This window comes from Cygnus olor, chromosome 9, assembly GCF_009769625.2.
Source record: "Cygnus olor isolate bCygOlo1 chromosome 9, bCygOlo1.pri.v2, whole genome shotgun sequence".
NCBI classification, from domain to species: domain Eukaryota; kingdom Metazoa; phylum Chordata; class Aves; order Anseriformes; family Anatidae; genus Cygnus; species Cygnus olor.
Genome location: NC_049177.1, coordinates 9100739 through 9119149, shown reverse-complemented (window position 1 = coordinate 9119149; position 18411 = coordinate 9100739). Strand labels below are relative to the sequence as shown.

The 18411-nt window shown below is 44.4% G+C and overlaps 3 protein-coding genes across 12 annotated transcripts in view; 1 reads left to right on the top strand and 2 right to left on the bottom strand.

The window, feature by feature from the left end:
- The window catches only part of LIMS2 (LIM zinc finger domain containing 2), a 32739-nt gene extending 31312 nt beyond the window's left edge, over positions 1 to 1427 (bottom strand). The window contains exon 1 of one of the 3 annotated variants that reach the window (XM_040567621.1): positions 1411 to 1427. Coding sequence is in view for 1 of the 3 variants with exons in the window: in XM_040567620.1 (XP_040423554.1) it covers positions 723 to 733 (11 nt within the window). In the remaining 2 variants the exon portion in view is untranslated. Of the gene's footprint in view, positions 1 to 337; positions 355 to 722; positions 878 to 1410 lie in introns of those variants that run through there. The other 2 variants (XM_040567620.1, XM_040567622.1) reach the window with 2 other exon arrangements.
- Positions 1428 to 2183: 756 nt separating this feature from the next.
- On the top strand, positions 2184 to 10219 carry SFT2D3 (SFT2 domain containing 3). The gene is made up of 3 exons (XM_040567628.1): positions 2184 to 3375; positions 6017 to 6105; positions 9776 to 10219. The coding sequence occupies exon 1, from the start codon at positions 2214 to 2216 to the stop codon at positions 2829 to 2831; it is 618 nt and encodes a 205-aa protein (XP_040423562.1). The 5' UTR covers positions 2184 to 2213; the 3' UTR covers positions 2832 to 3375; positions 6017 to 6105; positions 9776 to 10219.
- Positions 3250 to 18411, bottom strand: part of WDR33 (WD repeat domain 33) — a 71315-nt gene continuing 56153 nt past the window's right edge. For 2 of the 8 annotated variants that reach the window (XM_040567609.1, XM_040567608.1), the window contains exons 18-23: positions 14470 to 14572; positions 13728 to 14190; positions 9976 to 10142; positions 9753 to 9845; positions 8720 to 8905; positions 6284 to 6933 (exon numbers count right to left, since the gene is read on the bottom strand). In XM_040567609.1, coding sequence (XP_040423543.1) covers positions 6701 to 6933; positions 8720 to 8905; positions 9753 to 9845; positions 9976 to 10142; positions 13728 to 14190; positions 14470 to 14572 — 1245 coding nt within the window. In that variant the 3' untranslated portion in view covers positions 6284 to 6700. Of the gene's footprint in view, positions 3377 to 6017; positions 6107 to 6283; positions 6934 to 8719; positions 8906 to 9752; positions 9846 to 9975; positions 10143 to 10343; positions 13630 to 13727; positions 14191 to 14469; positions 14573 to 18411 lie in introns of those variants that run through there. The other 6 variants (XR_005822657.1, XM_040567610.1, XR_005822658.1 and 3 more) reach the window with 6 other exon arrangements.

Here is an 18411-nt window from a genome sequence, read left to right as displayed (position 1 = left end):
GCACAATCCAGACATCAAGACTTTACACAAGAGAGTGAATACTTAGAGACAAACTACCCCGTATCAGGGCTTCTGGTCACAAATAACAATGCTTTAGAATCACGATAGTGACAGCAGGATTCAGGGTGATGACGACCCTAGAAAAAGCATCCTACTACTGTTAATATTATTTCTTCACGTCTTTCAAGACACTTTACAAAATCAAGCTTATTTTCAAACTGCTTCATAATATCTGGGTTTTATTTTACGGATGGGAAAAGAAGCGATCAGACACTAACGCCACTTGTGCGACCCCTCAGAAGATGCGAGCAAACGCTTTCCCCGCTGCTTTTCTCACCTACATCTGTCAATTCAGGGACATTACAGAGCTCCCCAGTGTCAGACAGCACGGGAGGAGAACCGAACTCCCGATTTCAGGAGTTCTCGGAACACGCATCCGCGAGGCCAGCCCAAAGAAGAGGTCACCGAGCGCAGGGGCACGGGGGCAGCGGCCGGGGGAGCAGCTCGGTGTGTGGTGGAGGCGCGGGGGCACATCGGGAGCGGGCTGCCGGGGCCCGAGCCACAGCGGGGTCAGCCCAGAACCGCTCCGGCCCCGTCCCACCCTCTGCCCTTCCCCGGGCCGGGGCGACCCGCGCTGGGGCAGCCCGGCTCTGCCCCTCCGCCAGGCCGGCTGCCGGCCCTGCGCTCCCCGCCCGCCTCCCCGGGGGCTGCCCCGGCCTTACCTGCCCGTCATGGCGGCGCGCCCGGGGCCCCGAGCCGCTCGTCGGGGCTCGGCTCGGCTCGGCTCGGCCCCGGCCCCGGCCCCGGCCCCGGCGGGCAGCGCAGACCCCGCCCCGGCCCGGGCCCCTGGGCGTGGGCGGCAGCGGCGGCCCCCGGTGACTCAGGGCAGCCCCCCCGGGCCCCGCGCATATTTTTCCTATAAAGGGAAGAAAAATTGAGCAACGAGGCGGCGGGGCCAGGCCCGCCTCCCGCCCCGGTGCCTGCTGCGGGGCCGGAGGGGGAGGCAGGCAGGCGGCCGTGGTCCTGCAGCCGTGACCCGGCGGGCAGTTACTGCTGGCAAACCAGGCGGGACGTTTTTCCGAGGAGCCACGCTTCCTGCCGGCCGTGAGGGGGTTTCACACTCGCTACACTCGCTTCAGACGGCAGAAGACCCGTCTGAAGGCCACCTTCTGAAACGCAGCGAGGCGGCGGTGGTCCCCCCGTTGGGATCCCGCTCCCCAGCGCGGGGTGCAGCGGTACCTGTAACACCCAGCCCCTCCTGCCAGGGACCGAGCTGTGTCCTGGGCGCTTAAATAGCTCTATGTGCTCTGATGGGGTAACGCGATGCTAATGGGGCAGGGAGCTGCTGTCCAAAACTGATTTAAAACTTTATTTGTATCTTGTAAGGTAGCCTGTTGCGATATGACTCACCGTTGCCACAAATATTCTTATGAGCTTGGGACTGATGATGGAAACTGTGCTCCCTGTGCTTCATGGTGCCCGAACATCTCATTTTTCAGTCCTGCAGCAAACATTTAGAATCATACAGGTTAAACTAGCATTTGGTATTTTTTAATACTTTATTTAAACAGGTAATGGATTGAGTATTTTTAATTATTTGTTAAAAACAGGGTAATGGATTGAGATCAATGCTCATATTTTAACCGTCGGTTGGAAAATGGGTAAAAGACAATCTCATTAATTAACGGCCAACAATTCAGCAGAGCTGGCTGCGCGCACAGCCAAGTCTGCAGTCAGCCCATCCATTTTTGTCTCTCCCGTTGTAACAGCACTACGCCTAACAGCCTGAACGCCTAACAGCAGGCAGCGTCCGCCTTCTGGCAGCCCTCCTCCGAAGAAACGTGAGGCTGCTGGGGCTGAGCGTGAGGAGACCCGGGGTGGTGCCAGGCTGGTGCCACCTGCCCGCCCCGGGCAGCGATCGCAGGGCACGGCTGCCTGCTGCTGCCTGCTGCTGCCACGGGGCTTAGGCACACCCGTCCCTTACCGTGAGGCGGTGAGGCTCGCAGGGCTCGCACGAGTCCCCAGAGCGCTCCTCCCGCGGCGGCCCCCGAGCGCCGCCACCGGTCCCGGTGCCGCCTCAGCGCCTGGCAGCACGGCGCAGGCGCGCCCCGCCCCGCCCGGCCGCGGATGGCCGCGAGCCCGGATGCGGCCGCCGCGCAAGATGGCGGCGGGGCGGGCGGGCGGCGCGCGGTAGCGCCGGGGGCGAGGCGGCCATGGCGGACCTAGGCCGGCAGCTGCGGGAGTACCTGGCGCGGCACCAGGCCCCCGCCCCGCCCGCCGCCGGCCCGCAGCCGCCGCCGATGCAGCAGCAGCAGCAGCAGGAGGACGCGGCGGACGGCGGGGCGGGCGCCTGGCCGGGCCCCTCGCAGCCGGGCTGGGGCTGGCCCTGGGCGGCCGAGGCGGAGCCGTGCCTGCCGGGGCTGTCGCGCTGGCAGCGGCTGGCGGCGGCCGGGCTGTGCGCGCTGCTGGCCGCCTTCTGCTTCGGGCTGGCCGCGCTGTACGCGCCGCTGCTGCTGCTCCGCGCCCGCAAGTTCGCGCTGCTCTGGTCCCTCGGCTCGCTCTGCGCGCTGGCCGCCGCCGCCCTGCTGCGCGGCCCGGCCCTGCTGCGGCGGCCCGGCCGCGGCCCGGCGCTGTACGCGGCGGCGCTGGGCGGCACGCTGTACGCCGCGCTGGGGCTGCGCAGCGCCCCCCTCACGGTGCTGGGCGCCGCCGCGCAGCTCGGGGCCGCGGCCGCCGCGCTCCTGGACGCGCTGCCCGGGGGCGCCGCCGGCCTGCGCCGCCTGGGGGGGATCGGGGGCGCCGCGCTGCGCCGCCGGGTGCTGCCGCTGTGAGCCCGCCGGGCCGGGGCGAGGAGGAGGAGGAGGAGGAGGAAGGAGGAGGAGGAGGAAGGATGAAGGAGGACGCCCGCGCCGCTCGCCTCGCCCCCCGCCGGGGTCTGCTCGCGGCACCGCGCCTCGCCTCGCCGCTGAGTCAGCCCCGCAGCCGCGTTCCGGAGCTTCCCCCGCGCCGGTGGGAGCTGGCGGCACCCCACAGCCCCCCCGCGAGTACCGGACCGCGTGGCTGCTGCGAAGCGTGAGTGAGAGCGGCGGCAGCGGGACGCGACGGCCCGGCCGCCCCGCGGACAACAGGCGGCTGAGGTGCGTGGGACTGACCGGTGCCAACACAGACACGCAGCCAAACCGGGCCGCGGCCGGGGTCGCAAGCTCACAGCCAGGCAGCGGCTCCAACGTTGCCCCCCGTGTGCTGAGCCCTCCAGTCTGAACACAAACTCGGTCGCTGCGCAGCGCAGCCATCAGCCACCCGGACCGGTAGTGAACATGAGTACTGCGTGCCCCTAAACCGCATAGAGAAAAGCCGTCTTTAAAATGCCATCCAGTAAGTGAAACCAACTGTGGTGGGGCTGCGGGTCATAAAGCCTGTCCTTAGCTGTAAGGGTAGTCTGTCTTGCATGGCGGTGATCAAACGAAAGGTGCTAACCTTAGGGCTTCCGCAGCGAGTGCTGCCATACGGCTGCTGTGAGGTACCAAATACTCGGACCACAAAGGGATAGCTTCAGCTTTTAAGACTTTCTTCTGGATATATGTTTCTTTTTACTTTTTCAAGCTGGTCAGGAACCGCTTGCTGTCACAGCACGACCTTCAAAAACAGATTTGCTACTAGTCAGAGCTTGCTTCAGCTAGCATAGCTCCGTTTCAATCCAGAAACCAAGCAGCTTTACAGAGGTGGCTGGCAGTCCCTGGAGTGCTTGGTACTTCAGTGCATTACTGCAGATAGACGGAGTGCCTGGCCTAACCCCTTCAGAGACCGAGTGGATACCTTGTTGAGTGTACGTGCCTCACATACAACACAAAGCCAAACACTGCAATACACGTCTGCTATCACTACTTAGGGTTTAACCTATTAACATTATAGTTGCTCTTAATTAAACCAAAATTGTTAAATGGGAGTACATAAATGTACATAGATTGTTTTAATAAAACTGTTTGTGTACCAAATGTCAGTATAGACATTCAACTACTGGTCACTTTTTTCCTTAAAAATGTAAGTCAGAGCCATCTGGAGTAGCATTAAATTAGTCTTCTCACTTTTATAACTCCTAAGCTATAGTATATAAAATTATTCTTATTTCTAGCAGCAGTATCAAAATAAGTGTTAGACAAGGTGAAGCTGTAAACTAGCAGGTAGAGCGTAAGGATTCTACATGCAGTGCTGGTGAAAGAACTTTACCTGGAGAGGACAGAAGCATATTCCCATTAAATAATTTCATCCATTTTTCAGTAGTCAGACTGGGAACCTTCTTCTGTCTCCTCTGACATGCTGTGGTCTTCAAGATTTTATATGAAAGCTAGCTAACAGTCCAGTTTTCTCTTGACTGGCCATAGACTATTTCAAAAATCTTATTTAATTTAAAAAGCTGGCACTCATGAAGAATGTAACACCAAGTACAATAAGCGTTTTCCATTTTGTCTAAATACAGAAACCTGTGTTTCCTGTTATTAGGTACACTCTTATTTTTTTGCAGAGGACTGTAGCTTAATTAAGGGCCAAAAGCTCATCCTCTAAATCAAATATGACTACTAGGAAAAAGTCACTTTCAGCCGCATATCCAAAATACATAGGACTTATATTTAAAAAAAAAAAAGGCTTTCTCCTTTGCTGATGATTAAATTGTCAGCATTAATCATCAAAACTTAAAAGAGAGATCCTAACTCCATGAGGTACGCCAAAAGCAACCACAGCCCCTCTGCAGGTAGAGGTAAAAACAATGTATTTTTTTTTCCTCAAAGGATAAACTGCCACATCAGGTGCATCTCAGCTTTTTCCCCAGTCAACTCCTTTCAGATCTTTTTGTCTCATTACAGCACTCTCAGAAGGATGTTGTAGGCTAACGATCACAGTTAATTATTATAATTTTCACATGCCATTTTGCACGCTACAAATTAAAAACTAAGAAAAAAAACTAGTCATGACCAAATCAAGAGAACAGCAGTTTAGCATCTACACTTTGATCTCTTTAAAAAAGGTAGATTCTAAGGACTTAAGCCAGTCTTTTAAAACACAATGTGACTGCCTAATAGTTGCTGTGTATTGCTATGTTGTTGCAGTAGCTTTGTCAGCTACAGGCCTACATTGCCTTATCGTGAATATTCTAACAGCTTTAAACTAAAAGACGGTAGATTTAGATTAAACGTTTGGAAGAAATTCTTCACCATGAGGGTGGTGAGGCACTGGCCCAGGCTGCCCAGAGCAGCTTGTGGTTGTCCCATGCCTGGAGGTGTTCAAGGCCAGGCTGGATGGGGCTGGGGGCAGCCTGAGCTGTGGGCCGGTGGGGTGGAACTAAGTGGTCTTTAAGGTCCCTTCCAACAGAAACCATTCTTTGAAATTCACGTGGAGAGAAAAAAAAAGTCAGGTAGTGATAGTTTTTGTTATACTTTGTCCTATACTTTTAATTTAGGACCTTTCTGAGAGCTGCCTTTAGAGTATCTCCTTATGTAATAAACCTTTTATTCAGGCTTTAGACATTACAGGAGCCTGGTGACTGGAGATGATTGATGTGAACAGTTTATGGGGAAATTGGAAAGTTGTGGTTGGTAAGCAGCTTTATTATGAAATGTGGGAAATAGAAATAACTTCTGCTCATCTCCCCCCCAGTAAAACTAGGGAACCATACCCTAAAAGTATTTGGAAATGTTAAGATGAAAGCCATCAACTATCAAGGTTTGCACTTCAGTATTTGAATGGATCACTCTGCTGGACACCCCTATCTTTAAGCAATGTATCCTACAGCCACTGTAAAACATATGCATCCCTATTAATCAAGCTCCTAAACTTCTTCCCCAATTTCTTTAAGTGTAAAGTGTTTTGCTCCTGCGAACACATATATTTGACTCACCCAGATGAAGTGTGTAATGACAATACTTGTCGTGCTGTCTGTTTTGCTAGCAGTCCAGGTTATAACTCACACTATGTCTATGACAACTTTTTCTAAACAGTGTTCCACGTTTTTCTCTTTCAGGGTGATAGACTAGCAAGCAGCGGTGATTTCCTGTGTTTTGGAATTTTAACGTCAGCACCACTTGTTTTCATAGACAGCTGTGTTTAAAGGTGAAAAAAAGTTCTCTGTACATGATAAACCAAAAAACTAGGAATAAGCTGTTAGTATTTTAAACAGTTGAGATTGCAGGAGGTAGTTCTGTTGTTCCATCTGATACACAAGTTTGCTTAATGATGACACTTTATAGTAATAGGTGAGTAAAGAATCACACAGTGTTGACTTTTTTTGTTAATTTTTGCACAAATTACATTCTGTATTCATACAAAAAAAACAACGTAACTCTTCTGACAAACTGTACATATAGAAACAAGTTTCTGTCTGGAGGTGAACTGAAATCTGTGGAGGTGCTCCATGTCTCAACACTAAAAAAAATTCCAGCTCTTCACAAAACAAAGTAGGTAAAAGAAGGCGAGGAAAACAGGGATGGAGAGGACAAACAGAAAGCTAGCTGCAATACTGCAGCTAGTAGCAGTTGACTGATCTAGGAAAAGACCCTTGTTAGGAACTAATTAATGCACATTCAGTTATCCCAGTTAAGAATCCAGGTTTGTGTTGTTGCAGGGTTACTTTCTCTTTGAGTCCATAGTAGCAGTCTATTTAAATATTGTCCAGCAAGGACTGGGTGTGACCCAGTCAAAGCCTCTTCTATCGGCCTCTTCCACCACCCCTAGATGCTCCTCTTCTTGACTGACCAGAGTTCATGTTGTTTCCTCTTCCCCAATTACTTCCACTCCTTCCTCCTCTAGAAGGGTTATTGCCTCCTGCAGGTCCTCCACCAAAAGCTTCATCTCTGTGGAATCCATCATGATGGTCTCCATCTAAAGAATTAGACCTCCCAGATTTTGGCACTCTCTGTGAAGGTCCTGAATTGCCACGTCCTAAAAATGAAGCACAATATTACTGATTTTGAAGTCGAAGCCACACCTCTTCTCAGACATGCTGTTGCTTAGGTAGCTCTCTGGTGATACAAACAGTCAGAAACTGAGTATAGTTCAGACCTGTAGTTTTTCGCCTGCTCCCTCTATCAATTTTTTTCTTACATAGATTCAGTATCTCTGTGACAGTCCAGAAGATGGACAGCAATCAAACAATCTTTTGGGGATTATAGGAGATTATGTCTGATCTAGTCAGCAAGTACTTAAATAAGTCAGATCAACGATAGTCATGGTGTCCTCAAAACTGCCAGGCATGCCTGATTGTTATCCTTCAAGACCATCTGTGGTTCTTTGTATATGTTTATTGCAAAATATCTTTTTTTTTCCTCCTAAACACAACATTGCACTGATGGATCAGCTGAGGTTGGTGGTGAGAACAATGAGTAACGTTACTGTTAGATTCCATTTTTTTTCTAGAAATAATAGGAAGATGCTCTATTTTATTACTATGTGTGAATATAAACTACACAAGCTCTTACTTCCAGGAGCTTCAGGATTTTCTACTTCTCACAGATCATTTTAGTACTGATATGTAAGTTAAAATCATAATAATAAAAAAAAAGGTCATTAACCCAAAATAACAGAAGCAGTATTTTCAAAAAATAAATAGTAAAAGTGCTTTATGGACATATGTGCTATGGCTAACTGGGAAAACACAACATTCTGTTTTGAAAGAAAAAATAATGATACAGAGGGAGTTTACCAGTGGAGTTATACTAAAAACATCTGTGAATTAATGACGAAACCTGCTGTTAATACAACATTGGAAATACAGTCCACACAGAGGATTGGCATACACTCTAAACTAGATGAGCTTTGGAACTACAATAACAGAAGCAGGATGACATTGAATGGCATCAAAGGCAAAGCTGTGCAGCAGAGGACTGACAACAAAAATATCAACTATAGGCTGGCAGCTCCACATTTGGAAGCAACTGAGAAGGATCAGGGTTACTAATCGCTACAGAACAGTGGGTAATCAGTATAAGGACATTATTTAAAAAGATAACGGCAATCAGATTTATAAGAAGAAAAGGGCCCAAGAACTGGTGTGGGGCTACTAAGATTATTTTGGAAACTGCATACATAGTCATAGGCTCTGAACCAGCTCTTAGACTCCAAAGAAGATACTTCGTGGGTTGCAGTAGCTAATTGAAGAAAGTGTCGTGTGAATGTTTAGTAATAGTTAAAAAGTCAAATGTGATTATCAGGAGCTATTAGGAAAGAATGGAGGAAATACAGTAAAACCAAGTGAACTGAAGAAATTAATGGTTAAACCACATCTTAAGTAGTTTGTGCAATTCTTAGTTACCCCATTTAAAACTGAAAAAGATATAGGCAAGATAATAAGGATAGTAAAAGATACAGAACAGCGTTCCAGAGACAAAAGATGAGCAGATCAGAGCTCTGACATGGAGAAGAACTAGTTCAGGTTGGAAACGTGAAGTTTGATACAGTAAGAGGTGACATTCAGAGATAATAAAGATCAATTAAAACGGAAGACATCACTGAATTAAATTAGTGAATGACAGGCTTAAAACGAGAAAAGCAGCATTTTACTTTTTAAAATTTATTTTAAAAAGCACTCTGCAGCAGTTAAGTTCCAGAGCTGCATCTGTGTATGTTGTGTATGTCAAGAGTTTATGATTCTTAAAGAAATTCTGAGTAAGACTACTGTTGAAAAATGTGCCAGTGTTACATAAGGTTTTCAATACAAGGGACTTTTTACCTTTGCCCCTCTCCTCTGGGGGTCCGCCTGGAGCATCCATTTCTCTGTGGTCAGAGGTCCCTGGTCCATCGTGCCAGGGACGTTTACGTGGTGGCAATGAGGCCATGTCCATGCCTTGGAGCGAAGAAGAACGTTCTCGGTTAGCTGGAGAATGCCCGTCATGAGGAGGATGATCTGGACGAGGACCTGATCATGAGAAAAAACAGGATCATTAAGTAATGTTCATCTGATCATTATCCCTCATTTTCAGAAGCAGTCATATAAACGTATACACTTTCCATGCTATAGGGCACAAAATTTTGAGTTAAAATTGCATAAAGCTTCCCCCACCTGCTAAAAAGGCAAACAAGCAAACACTAGATGAATAAGTTGCAAGAAATCTAAAGATAAGAAAGGTTTAAAAGATGATGAGGAAGAAAGTAGTGATGGATTTAAAGCTTTCTTTTCAGTATAAATATTTTCACGTATTTTAGAGATGATCACAAGTTCACCTTCATTATTCATGTGTCATTTGTGCTCACTTTTTCCATGACATTCTAAATTTTGGTTTTGACCCTATATGTAATTATATACATTCCTTTAGTAACACAAATACTAGTATCAATATGCTGTCACGCACTGCAGCTAAAAACATTATTTTTGCAAACAATAAAGAAGATGGCATCAAAGAGAAAGATTCCTATTGGCATTAATACATATCTCAAAAATCTACAAGTTATGCCTCAGTCACCCACAGGTGAAAAACAACATGCAGCTTTGGACTGTATAAGATTTCAACTTAAGATTTTAAAACCACAAACATTTTTTATTCAGTGAGACTGCTGCATTTCGTGACAGTAAAATTCTGGACGGTTAAGTGTTTCCTGAAGTTAGAAGTCCAAGGAACTAACTTTTGTTTCTCTGGTGATAAAAGACTAACAATGAGCATAAGAAGTACAGGCAAAATAGTGTCTTTTTTCTTGAAGTGATTATGTTTTAGAAGTCTAGTCTATTATTTGAAGCAAACCTTAACTTTTTTTTTTTTTTTTTTTACCTGGTTCTCTGTTTCCATCCCAGGATTCTGGTTTCCGCCCACCTTCAAAGCGTGGAAATTCATCGGGAGTAGGAAGTAGACCCTTCCGGCCCCCTGAGCAGTAAGAGATGCAGGGAACAAGAATGAGAAGAGACATCATATTCATGAAACTACTGAAATTTGCCCAAGAAATATCTTTGGTTCCTTATCCTTGTATTTCAGTGTGGAAGAATGTTCCCCTCACCTCTAAGTGCACCACGACCTCGCCCCCGAACACCATGGTCCCTTCCTCTTGAGTTTTCATCTGGAGAGTCAAAAGTGTCATCTGGCCCAAAATCTTCAGGACCAGGAAAGCCATCTCTCCCCCTGGGTCCCCGGCCCTCATGTCTTGAGGGTCCTCCTCTTCTGAAGCTACAAGAAAGAACATGGTACAAATGTGGTTTATAGGCAGAAGTTACATGGATAAACTTGAGATAGCTTCAGCTTAATAATCCTTTTCTGAACTGTTTCACTTAATACTATAGCACCATACAACCATTCAAATAGGATTTGTGGGTGGAAAAGTGCTTATTTTCTGCCTTTGCGAACTTTGTTGTTTTAATATTTTTCCTCATTTTCTTCTGCTATGTTGTTTTTTCACACAAGAAAAAAATATTGTCAAATATATTGCATTAATTTAATGAAAAGGGAAACAAAAAATCACCGAGTGATGATAGATATAAGGTAGGGTAAGGAAAGAGACAAGTGAATTTCCCTTAGTTGTGATGGTCTTACTTTCCCTTCCCTTTTAATGATCAAAAAGTGAAAAAATACAAGCAATGAGAGTCAAGGCTACAGTGAACATTCCAGCATAAATTCCTGTTGATTTTGGACTCTTTTGCTAGAGCATTCTCTTATTCATCCCATTCTTAGATTATTTTTTTTAAGTTTACAGATTTAGGAAATGATTCTAGCCTGTACTTGGCTCTGTAGGGATGCTGATCGCTGAGCAGTGTGCACAGTGGCCTTTACAACCTCAAGAGCAGCTTATCCAACCGCAGTAACGAATAATTTTGTTTTGCAAAATGTAGTTATGACCCTGAAGTCAGTAATATCCTTCTTGTAAGTACCATGGCATCTTCAGTAATTTGATAGCACTGGGTTCTGCATCTCATCTGAAATAAGTATAGTTCCTCCAGTATCACACTGGGGCTTTAAACACAGACCTTCAGAGAGGAGAATGGTTCCTTCTTAACTGTCAGTGCCACTTCAGGTAAGCCTATAGATGGCTGCGTGAATACTAGCAGTTTTGGTTTAAACACTTGTAGTGCTTGTCAAACTGCATACGTGCTCTGTGTATTACTGCGACTCCAGAGGTGTGCACTACAACCGGTTGTTAGGGCTCTCTCAGGTTACAGCTCAGCTCCTACAATTTCTGTGCGAGCACAGCTGGGATGTTTAGGTGGCGCTGGCACAGTGGTTTAGGAGTCCTCGCAGTGCGTTCCCACACTACTCCTGCCCACCCCTCAGTGACAGCAGTGATAATGCAGAGCTCTGTCTTTCCCCGTTCACACTGATGCCCCCCACCTCCCCTCTTCTCCCAGTTCCACACTGGCCAAACCGCAGCACCATAATATTCAGGTGGTTGTGGCTTTGTGCAGCATCCCCTTCCCCAGCTCATTAACGACACAGTGCATCCTATTACAAGCAAAACTTTAGATACTTTTATTTAGAATTTTAACAACATTAACCTTTTAATTACAAATTTAAATATTTTAACAGTAGTCATAACACAATACAATATTTTTAAACTTTTACATTTTTTTAATTAAAAACAATAGGTCTGTCTCCACCTCCCAGAAAACAAACACAATACAGAAAGGAGGCTGCTGTGCCTGTACAGCATCAGTGGATGGAGGGAGTGCTGTATATGGACAATGAACCATTTTACATTAACCTGGATGATTTTTGAAAACAAACTGAACAGTTTCAGGTACCAATGGTTCAAATAACCACATAGCAACATTGTTTAGCCTTGAAACAGCACAGTCCTCTAGATACTCTTTAGAGGGTCTCCCATTTTTAATACTGACTTGGTGTGATTCTGCTTAGTTTGTAAGTTACCAAGATTTGCAACACGAGGTCCCATGGCTACCAGGAATAGGGCCTTGCCTTTTGTTTCCAGGCAACCTCATGGACAAAGTTTAGCTCTGAAATCTATCATGCCTATGCCTGACATAGCCACAGCTCCTAATATTGTGTTTTGTATATCCTTTTTCACTTTTTCATATCAGTCACATGTAAAACCCTGCCTTGTATAGGGCTCAGTTCCTGTTTGACTGCTCTCAGATCTTCTTCCTTGAGGCCTAGGACCTTAATGTACAGAGCAATACACTGCAGATTAGCAGGCAGGAAGAGGCAGGTCTCTGCAGTAGAAGCATCATGTTGATAGGCACAGGTAGAGTAAGAACAGGACAGGGATGAAAAGGACGGGAAATTAGAGAGAAACACACATACATACACTTCCCTCTCATGCTTGATCAAACCAATTACAATCTAAATTCCAAACCAAGTCAGCTAAGTGAGTAGTTGGGGTTCTTAGGTTCACTTCCGCATCTGCAGTAAATGGCATCTAATTCACCTTCACTCAGATGAATTCATTAAGCTTGTAAGCACAATGAGCCTTTTACAGCCCTGTGCTGACTCTCTTTAAACTAAATGGTCTGTACAAACACTTGCACTGTGACAAACAGACTCTTGTTAGTTCAGAAGTCAGATTCACAGGTCAAAACATTCCTGGACTCTCTTCCTGAAACCTTTTTAAAATCAGGATAATAAAAAAATACTTCCCAGTCCCTACACATTTCCAATATAAGATCCAAAAGTCTCTACTGAGCTTCTAAAAATGTTGTCTGCTATGTCTTTTAGAATTATATAATGCAGACCATTCAGCTTGGATTCTCTCTATTTTTACTTTTGTTTTTTAAATGGCTTTAATTGTTACCTTCTTTTAGTTACTGTTCATTTCTTTTCATACTCTTCACACAAAAGGAAGGTACGTCTTTACAGAGCTAGGTAGAAAATAGCTAAAAGAAGAGCTGTATAGATGCAAAGTAAAAGGAATGTAAGAAAATGATTAAAAAGGCAACTAAAACACACGAAATTCACATTATGTGGAGACCACAATATATTTGTACAAGTACACATTTTTATACATGTGGAGTTGGTGGTCAGTGAGAGGCTTAGACCTGGGAGGCCAAATTTAACTCCATTAAGCTAGCATAAATCTGGAGCAATTTCAATGACAGGTAATCTTGCCAGCTGAGTAATTCCTCCATATTTACAGTAATAACTAGAAGCAAAGTCATCCCTTTGTGATTTATTTGGAAACTGCGAGCAATGACATGGACATTGCTATAAACTAGATTATTTTTGAGTTCTTCGTTTGGCGTTAAGAAATCAGTCAGAAAGAGAAATAAAATACCTACAAGCAAAAACATGAGAAAATAGTCTCAACAGTCCAACAGATGCTGTAGCTCTGCCCCTTATATTTGATAGCAGGATCACTGTTTCTGCTCCTTACAAGTATATTACATCTCATTCTACAGTCTCCACAGTCATCCTGTGGTTTGTGACTGGAGACAAGTCTCAAATTCCACTTCTAGTGTTCAAAAGTCTGTCACTTTAACCTTCAAGTTTCCTCTCAATTTTCATCAAAACGATCTCAAATCTTCATCCTGTGTCACTGGATCTTCTCTACAAATTTCCTCCCTTCTCTTTACTTACTGTTTACAGACACGGAAGCTGCTGTGTACAATGACCATTTTTCAAGTTTTCTTCTATTACTGAATGATTTTATGGACTCTATACTCAGGTATATTAGAGTTTTCATTTCCTTATTGGTTTCCAGTTTATAAATCTGAAACAGATAGACTCCTTAATGACAAGGAAACCAGGAAAAAAAGAATTCCCTCCATTCACCCCTTACCCCAAAACAATGAGTTGATGTATCCTTACCTCTCATCTCGTCTTCCTCGGAACCGTGCATCCTCAGGATCCCGTGGATATCTATCATCTGAAGGTCTCCTTCCTTCCCAAGCACCAGGAGGGCCACGGTTTGAACCCCCTCCTTCAAATTCCCTGTGATCAGGAGGAAAGGGAGGCCCAGGTCCACCTCGTCTCCATTTCTCATCTTGCAATGGTGGGCCTCCTCTCCCCTCAAATTCCCGTAATCGATGGCCAAATCTCTTATCTGGATGGAAGTCGTCACGGAAGTCATCTGGTCGATCAAAGTCATCATGGAAATCTGGGTGAGGTCCTCGTCTATCTGGCATGCCCCTGCTGTCTCTACCATCACCCCACTCCTGGCCACCTCGAAACAACCCTCTCTCAGGCCCATGATCAGGACCACCACTGTTCTGGTCGTGCCTTCTATCTGAGAGAGGGCCCATGTGATGGTTTGGTGGACCACGGGAGTCACCTTGAGGGAAAAAATCATAGCAGATTTCTGTAATGTTTTCTAAAAATGCTCTAGGATGCTCTAGTTTGTACAGTTCTAGAAAGCATACACCACACATTTCACATTAAACAATTTTTGGGGAAAAACTTTTCCTCTGTATTCCAGCCCAAGCCTACGGAAGCTTCCCTCTCAGCAAAGGCCCTTTGTTCTGCTGTAACCTTTTCTATCTAGAGGCACTGCACTTCAACAGCTTCCTTTTGGAGAATTACTCACAGAAGAACAGACAACGTATTTAATTACCTTTATTAAGACCAGGTCCTTGGTTGTGAGGGCCAAGACGACCTTGTCCTCCCTGCTGCCCCAGTCCTGGTATCAGTGGTGGAGGACCTGGGTTCTGTCCGTCCTATTAGCATATAACAAGAGAAGCCATATGAATTAGCATGCATGAACATTTTTGCTTTTAAGCATTTTCTAAGGGGGTAAGCCAAATTTATTTGGTTAAACAAAGACCACATCTTCTTACAATAGGAACAGCTGATTTTCCAGTGGTTTCAGCCTCATTTTTCAGAGGCTCACATCACTAACGCTTTTCTTTTCCTTCCCTGTCTGAGCAGCATACATAATTTTATAGAAAATTTAGCATTTCAAAGACTGACTTTTTATCCACGACAACCAAAGATGATAAAAGCTCACGTTTTATTTGCCTGTTAGAAAAGACAAGGGAACTGTGTGTATTTGTTTGAAAAATACAAGTACTGATTTTTATGCTGTTAAAGAGCTACATGGACCAAAAGCTTGCTTTGGAAATGAACAAAAAAACATGAAACAATAAAAAAAATAAGAATATTAACAATGTTGGGGTGGGGGAACAACCACCAACTACTGCTGGTGGTATCAGAGAATCTCTGCTATAAACTTGTGTAAATGCTTAACATGGAAATACATGAGTTTAATTTTTAACATGCTGGTCAATTTTGTTTTTCCTGATTCTAAAGTTAAAATCAAAAGAGAAGTATTAAAACCCTTAGGATGCTTGGCTAAGCACAACAAGACAAGTTGTTAATGGGTTATTAACCAATGACAGGTCTAAAAGCAGAAGCTGCAGTCACCTGCTATTCTCAGGCAGAAACACAGTAAGCAGAGGTTTGTGGAAGTTTCAGCATCCCAAAGAAAAATTAAAGTAGATGTAAAGCCTTTGGTTATTTTTATCTTCTTTGTTTGTTTGTTTTAAAGGATAAGGTAATGTTTTTTAAATTCCACCACTGTTACGGACCCCTGAAAGATTTCTCTGCAGGTACCAAATTACACTGGACCCAATATGAAAACATGGCTGAGAAACAACATGGTTGAACCATCTCATTCTGCCTTTCAGCAAGAAAGGCCAGATAAAAAGTCGACATCTGGGGACTGTATTTGACTGAAACTAGAAAGGGGCATGTATACAACTTACTGCCTAGCAATATTATCCAACAATAAAAACGTATCACTGAACAAGACAGTTGAAATTTGCATGATTGGCACACAAAACCTTTTCTGTTTATAAAAAATCCCCCCTAAATCACATACAAGAGAACCCTAAACACACAGTATTTTTTCCTAAAATGTTTCAAATGGGAGATTTAGACTTGGCCTGCATTTTGGCTGGTAAAAACCTTCCAGATGCAGGCAGTTTGCAAATACACTGAAAACTACACTTCCTTGTTGTAATTGTACTGATTCAGCTCTCCATGAATCTAAGTTAAATGATTTTCATGGTCTGAACCTGCTTTTGTGAAATACTGCTATTTGGGGGCGGGGGGTGTGCGTGCTGCAGAGTAGCAGTAAGTTCATTTGAGCATTTTTCCTATCATATCTTAAAATGCCGTTTTTACACACTGTTTTTATATTCTTAGACTTTTATATTGAACTGCAATATAGGTGGCAAAAAGCACAAAAACATGTACTACAAACATCACCTTTGCGTTGAGTATTTTTGTAATGCATTTTTTTTGGGGGTGTGGGGGGAAGGCTTGTTTCCAATGTCTATTAAAGAAAAAAGCACACAACTTTCCTAGGGAATGAATGACAACCTGAGTCCAGAACAAATGAAATGCCTGTCTAGGAAAGATCCAGCTGTCACAGTGCTTCTGCCATTCCTGACCAAAACCTTGCTGGAGTTTTATGATTTCTGATGTATTTAACATATGTTAACTAACAATAAACTCTTGAACTTCTTAAACATGTCACTGTTGTTTAACCAAATCGTCAGTTCTTAGTAGGCACTACATGAAGTTCACCAGTGTTTGCCAAAACGCTCTATTCCAAACAAACTCTGCTTTGACAAGACAGACAGAACCATAACAATGCATTCTTACATGCCTTTCATTTTAAAATACATTATGGGTCCCAAAATCGTTACAGAAAACTAACTTGCACAGCTCGGAAGGACGGATTGCACCCAGAGCTGCCACCGGCCCTGCGTGCCCGGCACCTGGAGGCAGCCGTGTTTGAGCTGCCTCCCGCTGCCGCACGGCCAGCTCGGGGCTCCCCGGGGCGTGCTGAGGTTCTGCGCAGCTCAGGTAAGCCGGGGCGGCAAAGGAAACTGTTCCACCTTACTGGCTTGTCTGGCCTCTACGTGCAAAGAGCACAGCCACTTCATCTGTAGTAGTTAAACGTATGCGCCCAAGGGGGAAAGAATGTTTTGTATTGACCCAAAGAAAAAAAATGCATTTCAAGTAAAACACAAGTTCCGAAAGTTTGCCGCTGTGTGGACGAGACTCACCCAACCAGCAAGTGAGATGCACATCTAACCAGAAGGATTAGATATTGGACGATCAACTATTCTGAATTAGCAATAGCAAAAAAAGGCTCCAAAGCACTTCTGCTAAGCTGGGAACACTCTGTATTTATCCGTCTGCATTTCAGTACCAACGTACCTATCTCCAGAATACAATTTGCCAAACCATATCTCAGGCAATTTCCTTCTCAACCAGTTTTCTGTTCCATTACGTATTTGCAGGAAGTAGCAGATCCCACACTCAGGAAGAGATGTGCATCTCGCCCACACAACTGCAGTAAACCTCTGCAGGTAACACTGCTATCTTATACAAAGATTAACCTTTACAAATATGCAGTATTCATTTCTCAAGCCCTTGATGAAGCAAATAAATATTCCTACTCTCCTGCTATTGAAAAGGAAGGTCAGTAATTTGTACAAATTTACAGAAGAGAAATATCAAATTTAGGACCAAAAAAAGTCAAAGCTTACTGTTAAAGATTTCCAAGGTAGGGAACTAGCATTATATTCATATCACGCAGAAGCAAACAAGACCAAAAACTGACAGGAACATTATGAATTTTAAAATCTGTTCATTTTCTAAAGACATTAGCCTCCTAAAGCTAAACAAGGAAGGAAAAAATGGTGAAAATTTTCTTTTCTTTTCCTTTTTTTTTTTTTTTTTTTTTTTTAAGTATTTGTAAGACTTCCAGAGAGCAGTATTTATTGAAAATAACTGTTCACCTGTCACAAGTAACTTCCTGAATTCTGACCTGAGTGTTAACAGCAGGGTCAGACAAGGACAGCCCAACACAGGTATGTAAACACACACATGCTCAGTAAGGATTTTTAGATATAGAAATTAGTCTCCTGAGGATAACAGCAAAAACCACAACTGCTAGTAAGCATTAGATGAGTAATACTTGTGGAACCAATTCCTGTTCTCTTAACTTGGATGTTTCTGAAACCTCAGTAACAGTGACACATTTACAGATGTCTGCAGGAAGTTATTGCTGATACGTAAGAAAAAATATTCAAACGAATACACAATTTGTAGACTACTCTGGTCCATCTGAAGTCCAGTCACTGAAAAAGTTCATGTCAATGTCATCACACATTACTGTGATTGGTGCTGGACACCACACGAAGAAGTATACCCATATCTGTCCAAAGCTTTAGCTAGGAACTGTTCAGGACAAGTCTAAGAGTTAATTTTATTTTATTTAAAAAAAAAAACACATTTCTTAAAGTTGTATAACTAGATTTGTTTCCCAAACATCCCCTTCAAAATTCACCTTAAATCTGAAGATAAACAAGAAGTTTTAAGTACATAACCAGTGCCATGATAACAGGGAACTTGTAAGGAGTACTAAGTACAGTAAGCTCTCCATATCTGTGGTGATTACAAGATGGAATAACCCCATAATAACGGTGCTGAAGAGGGCAGAGCATGTTGCACCTGACGGGATGGTGCTGAACCAGACTTA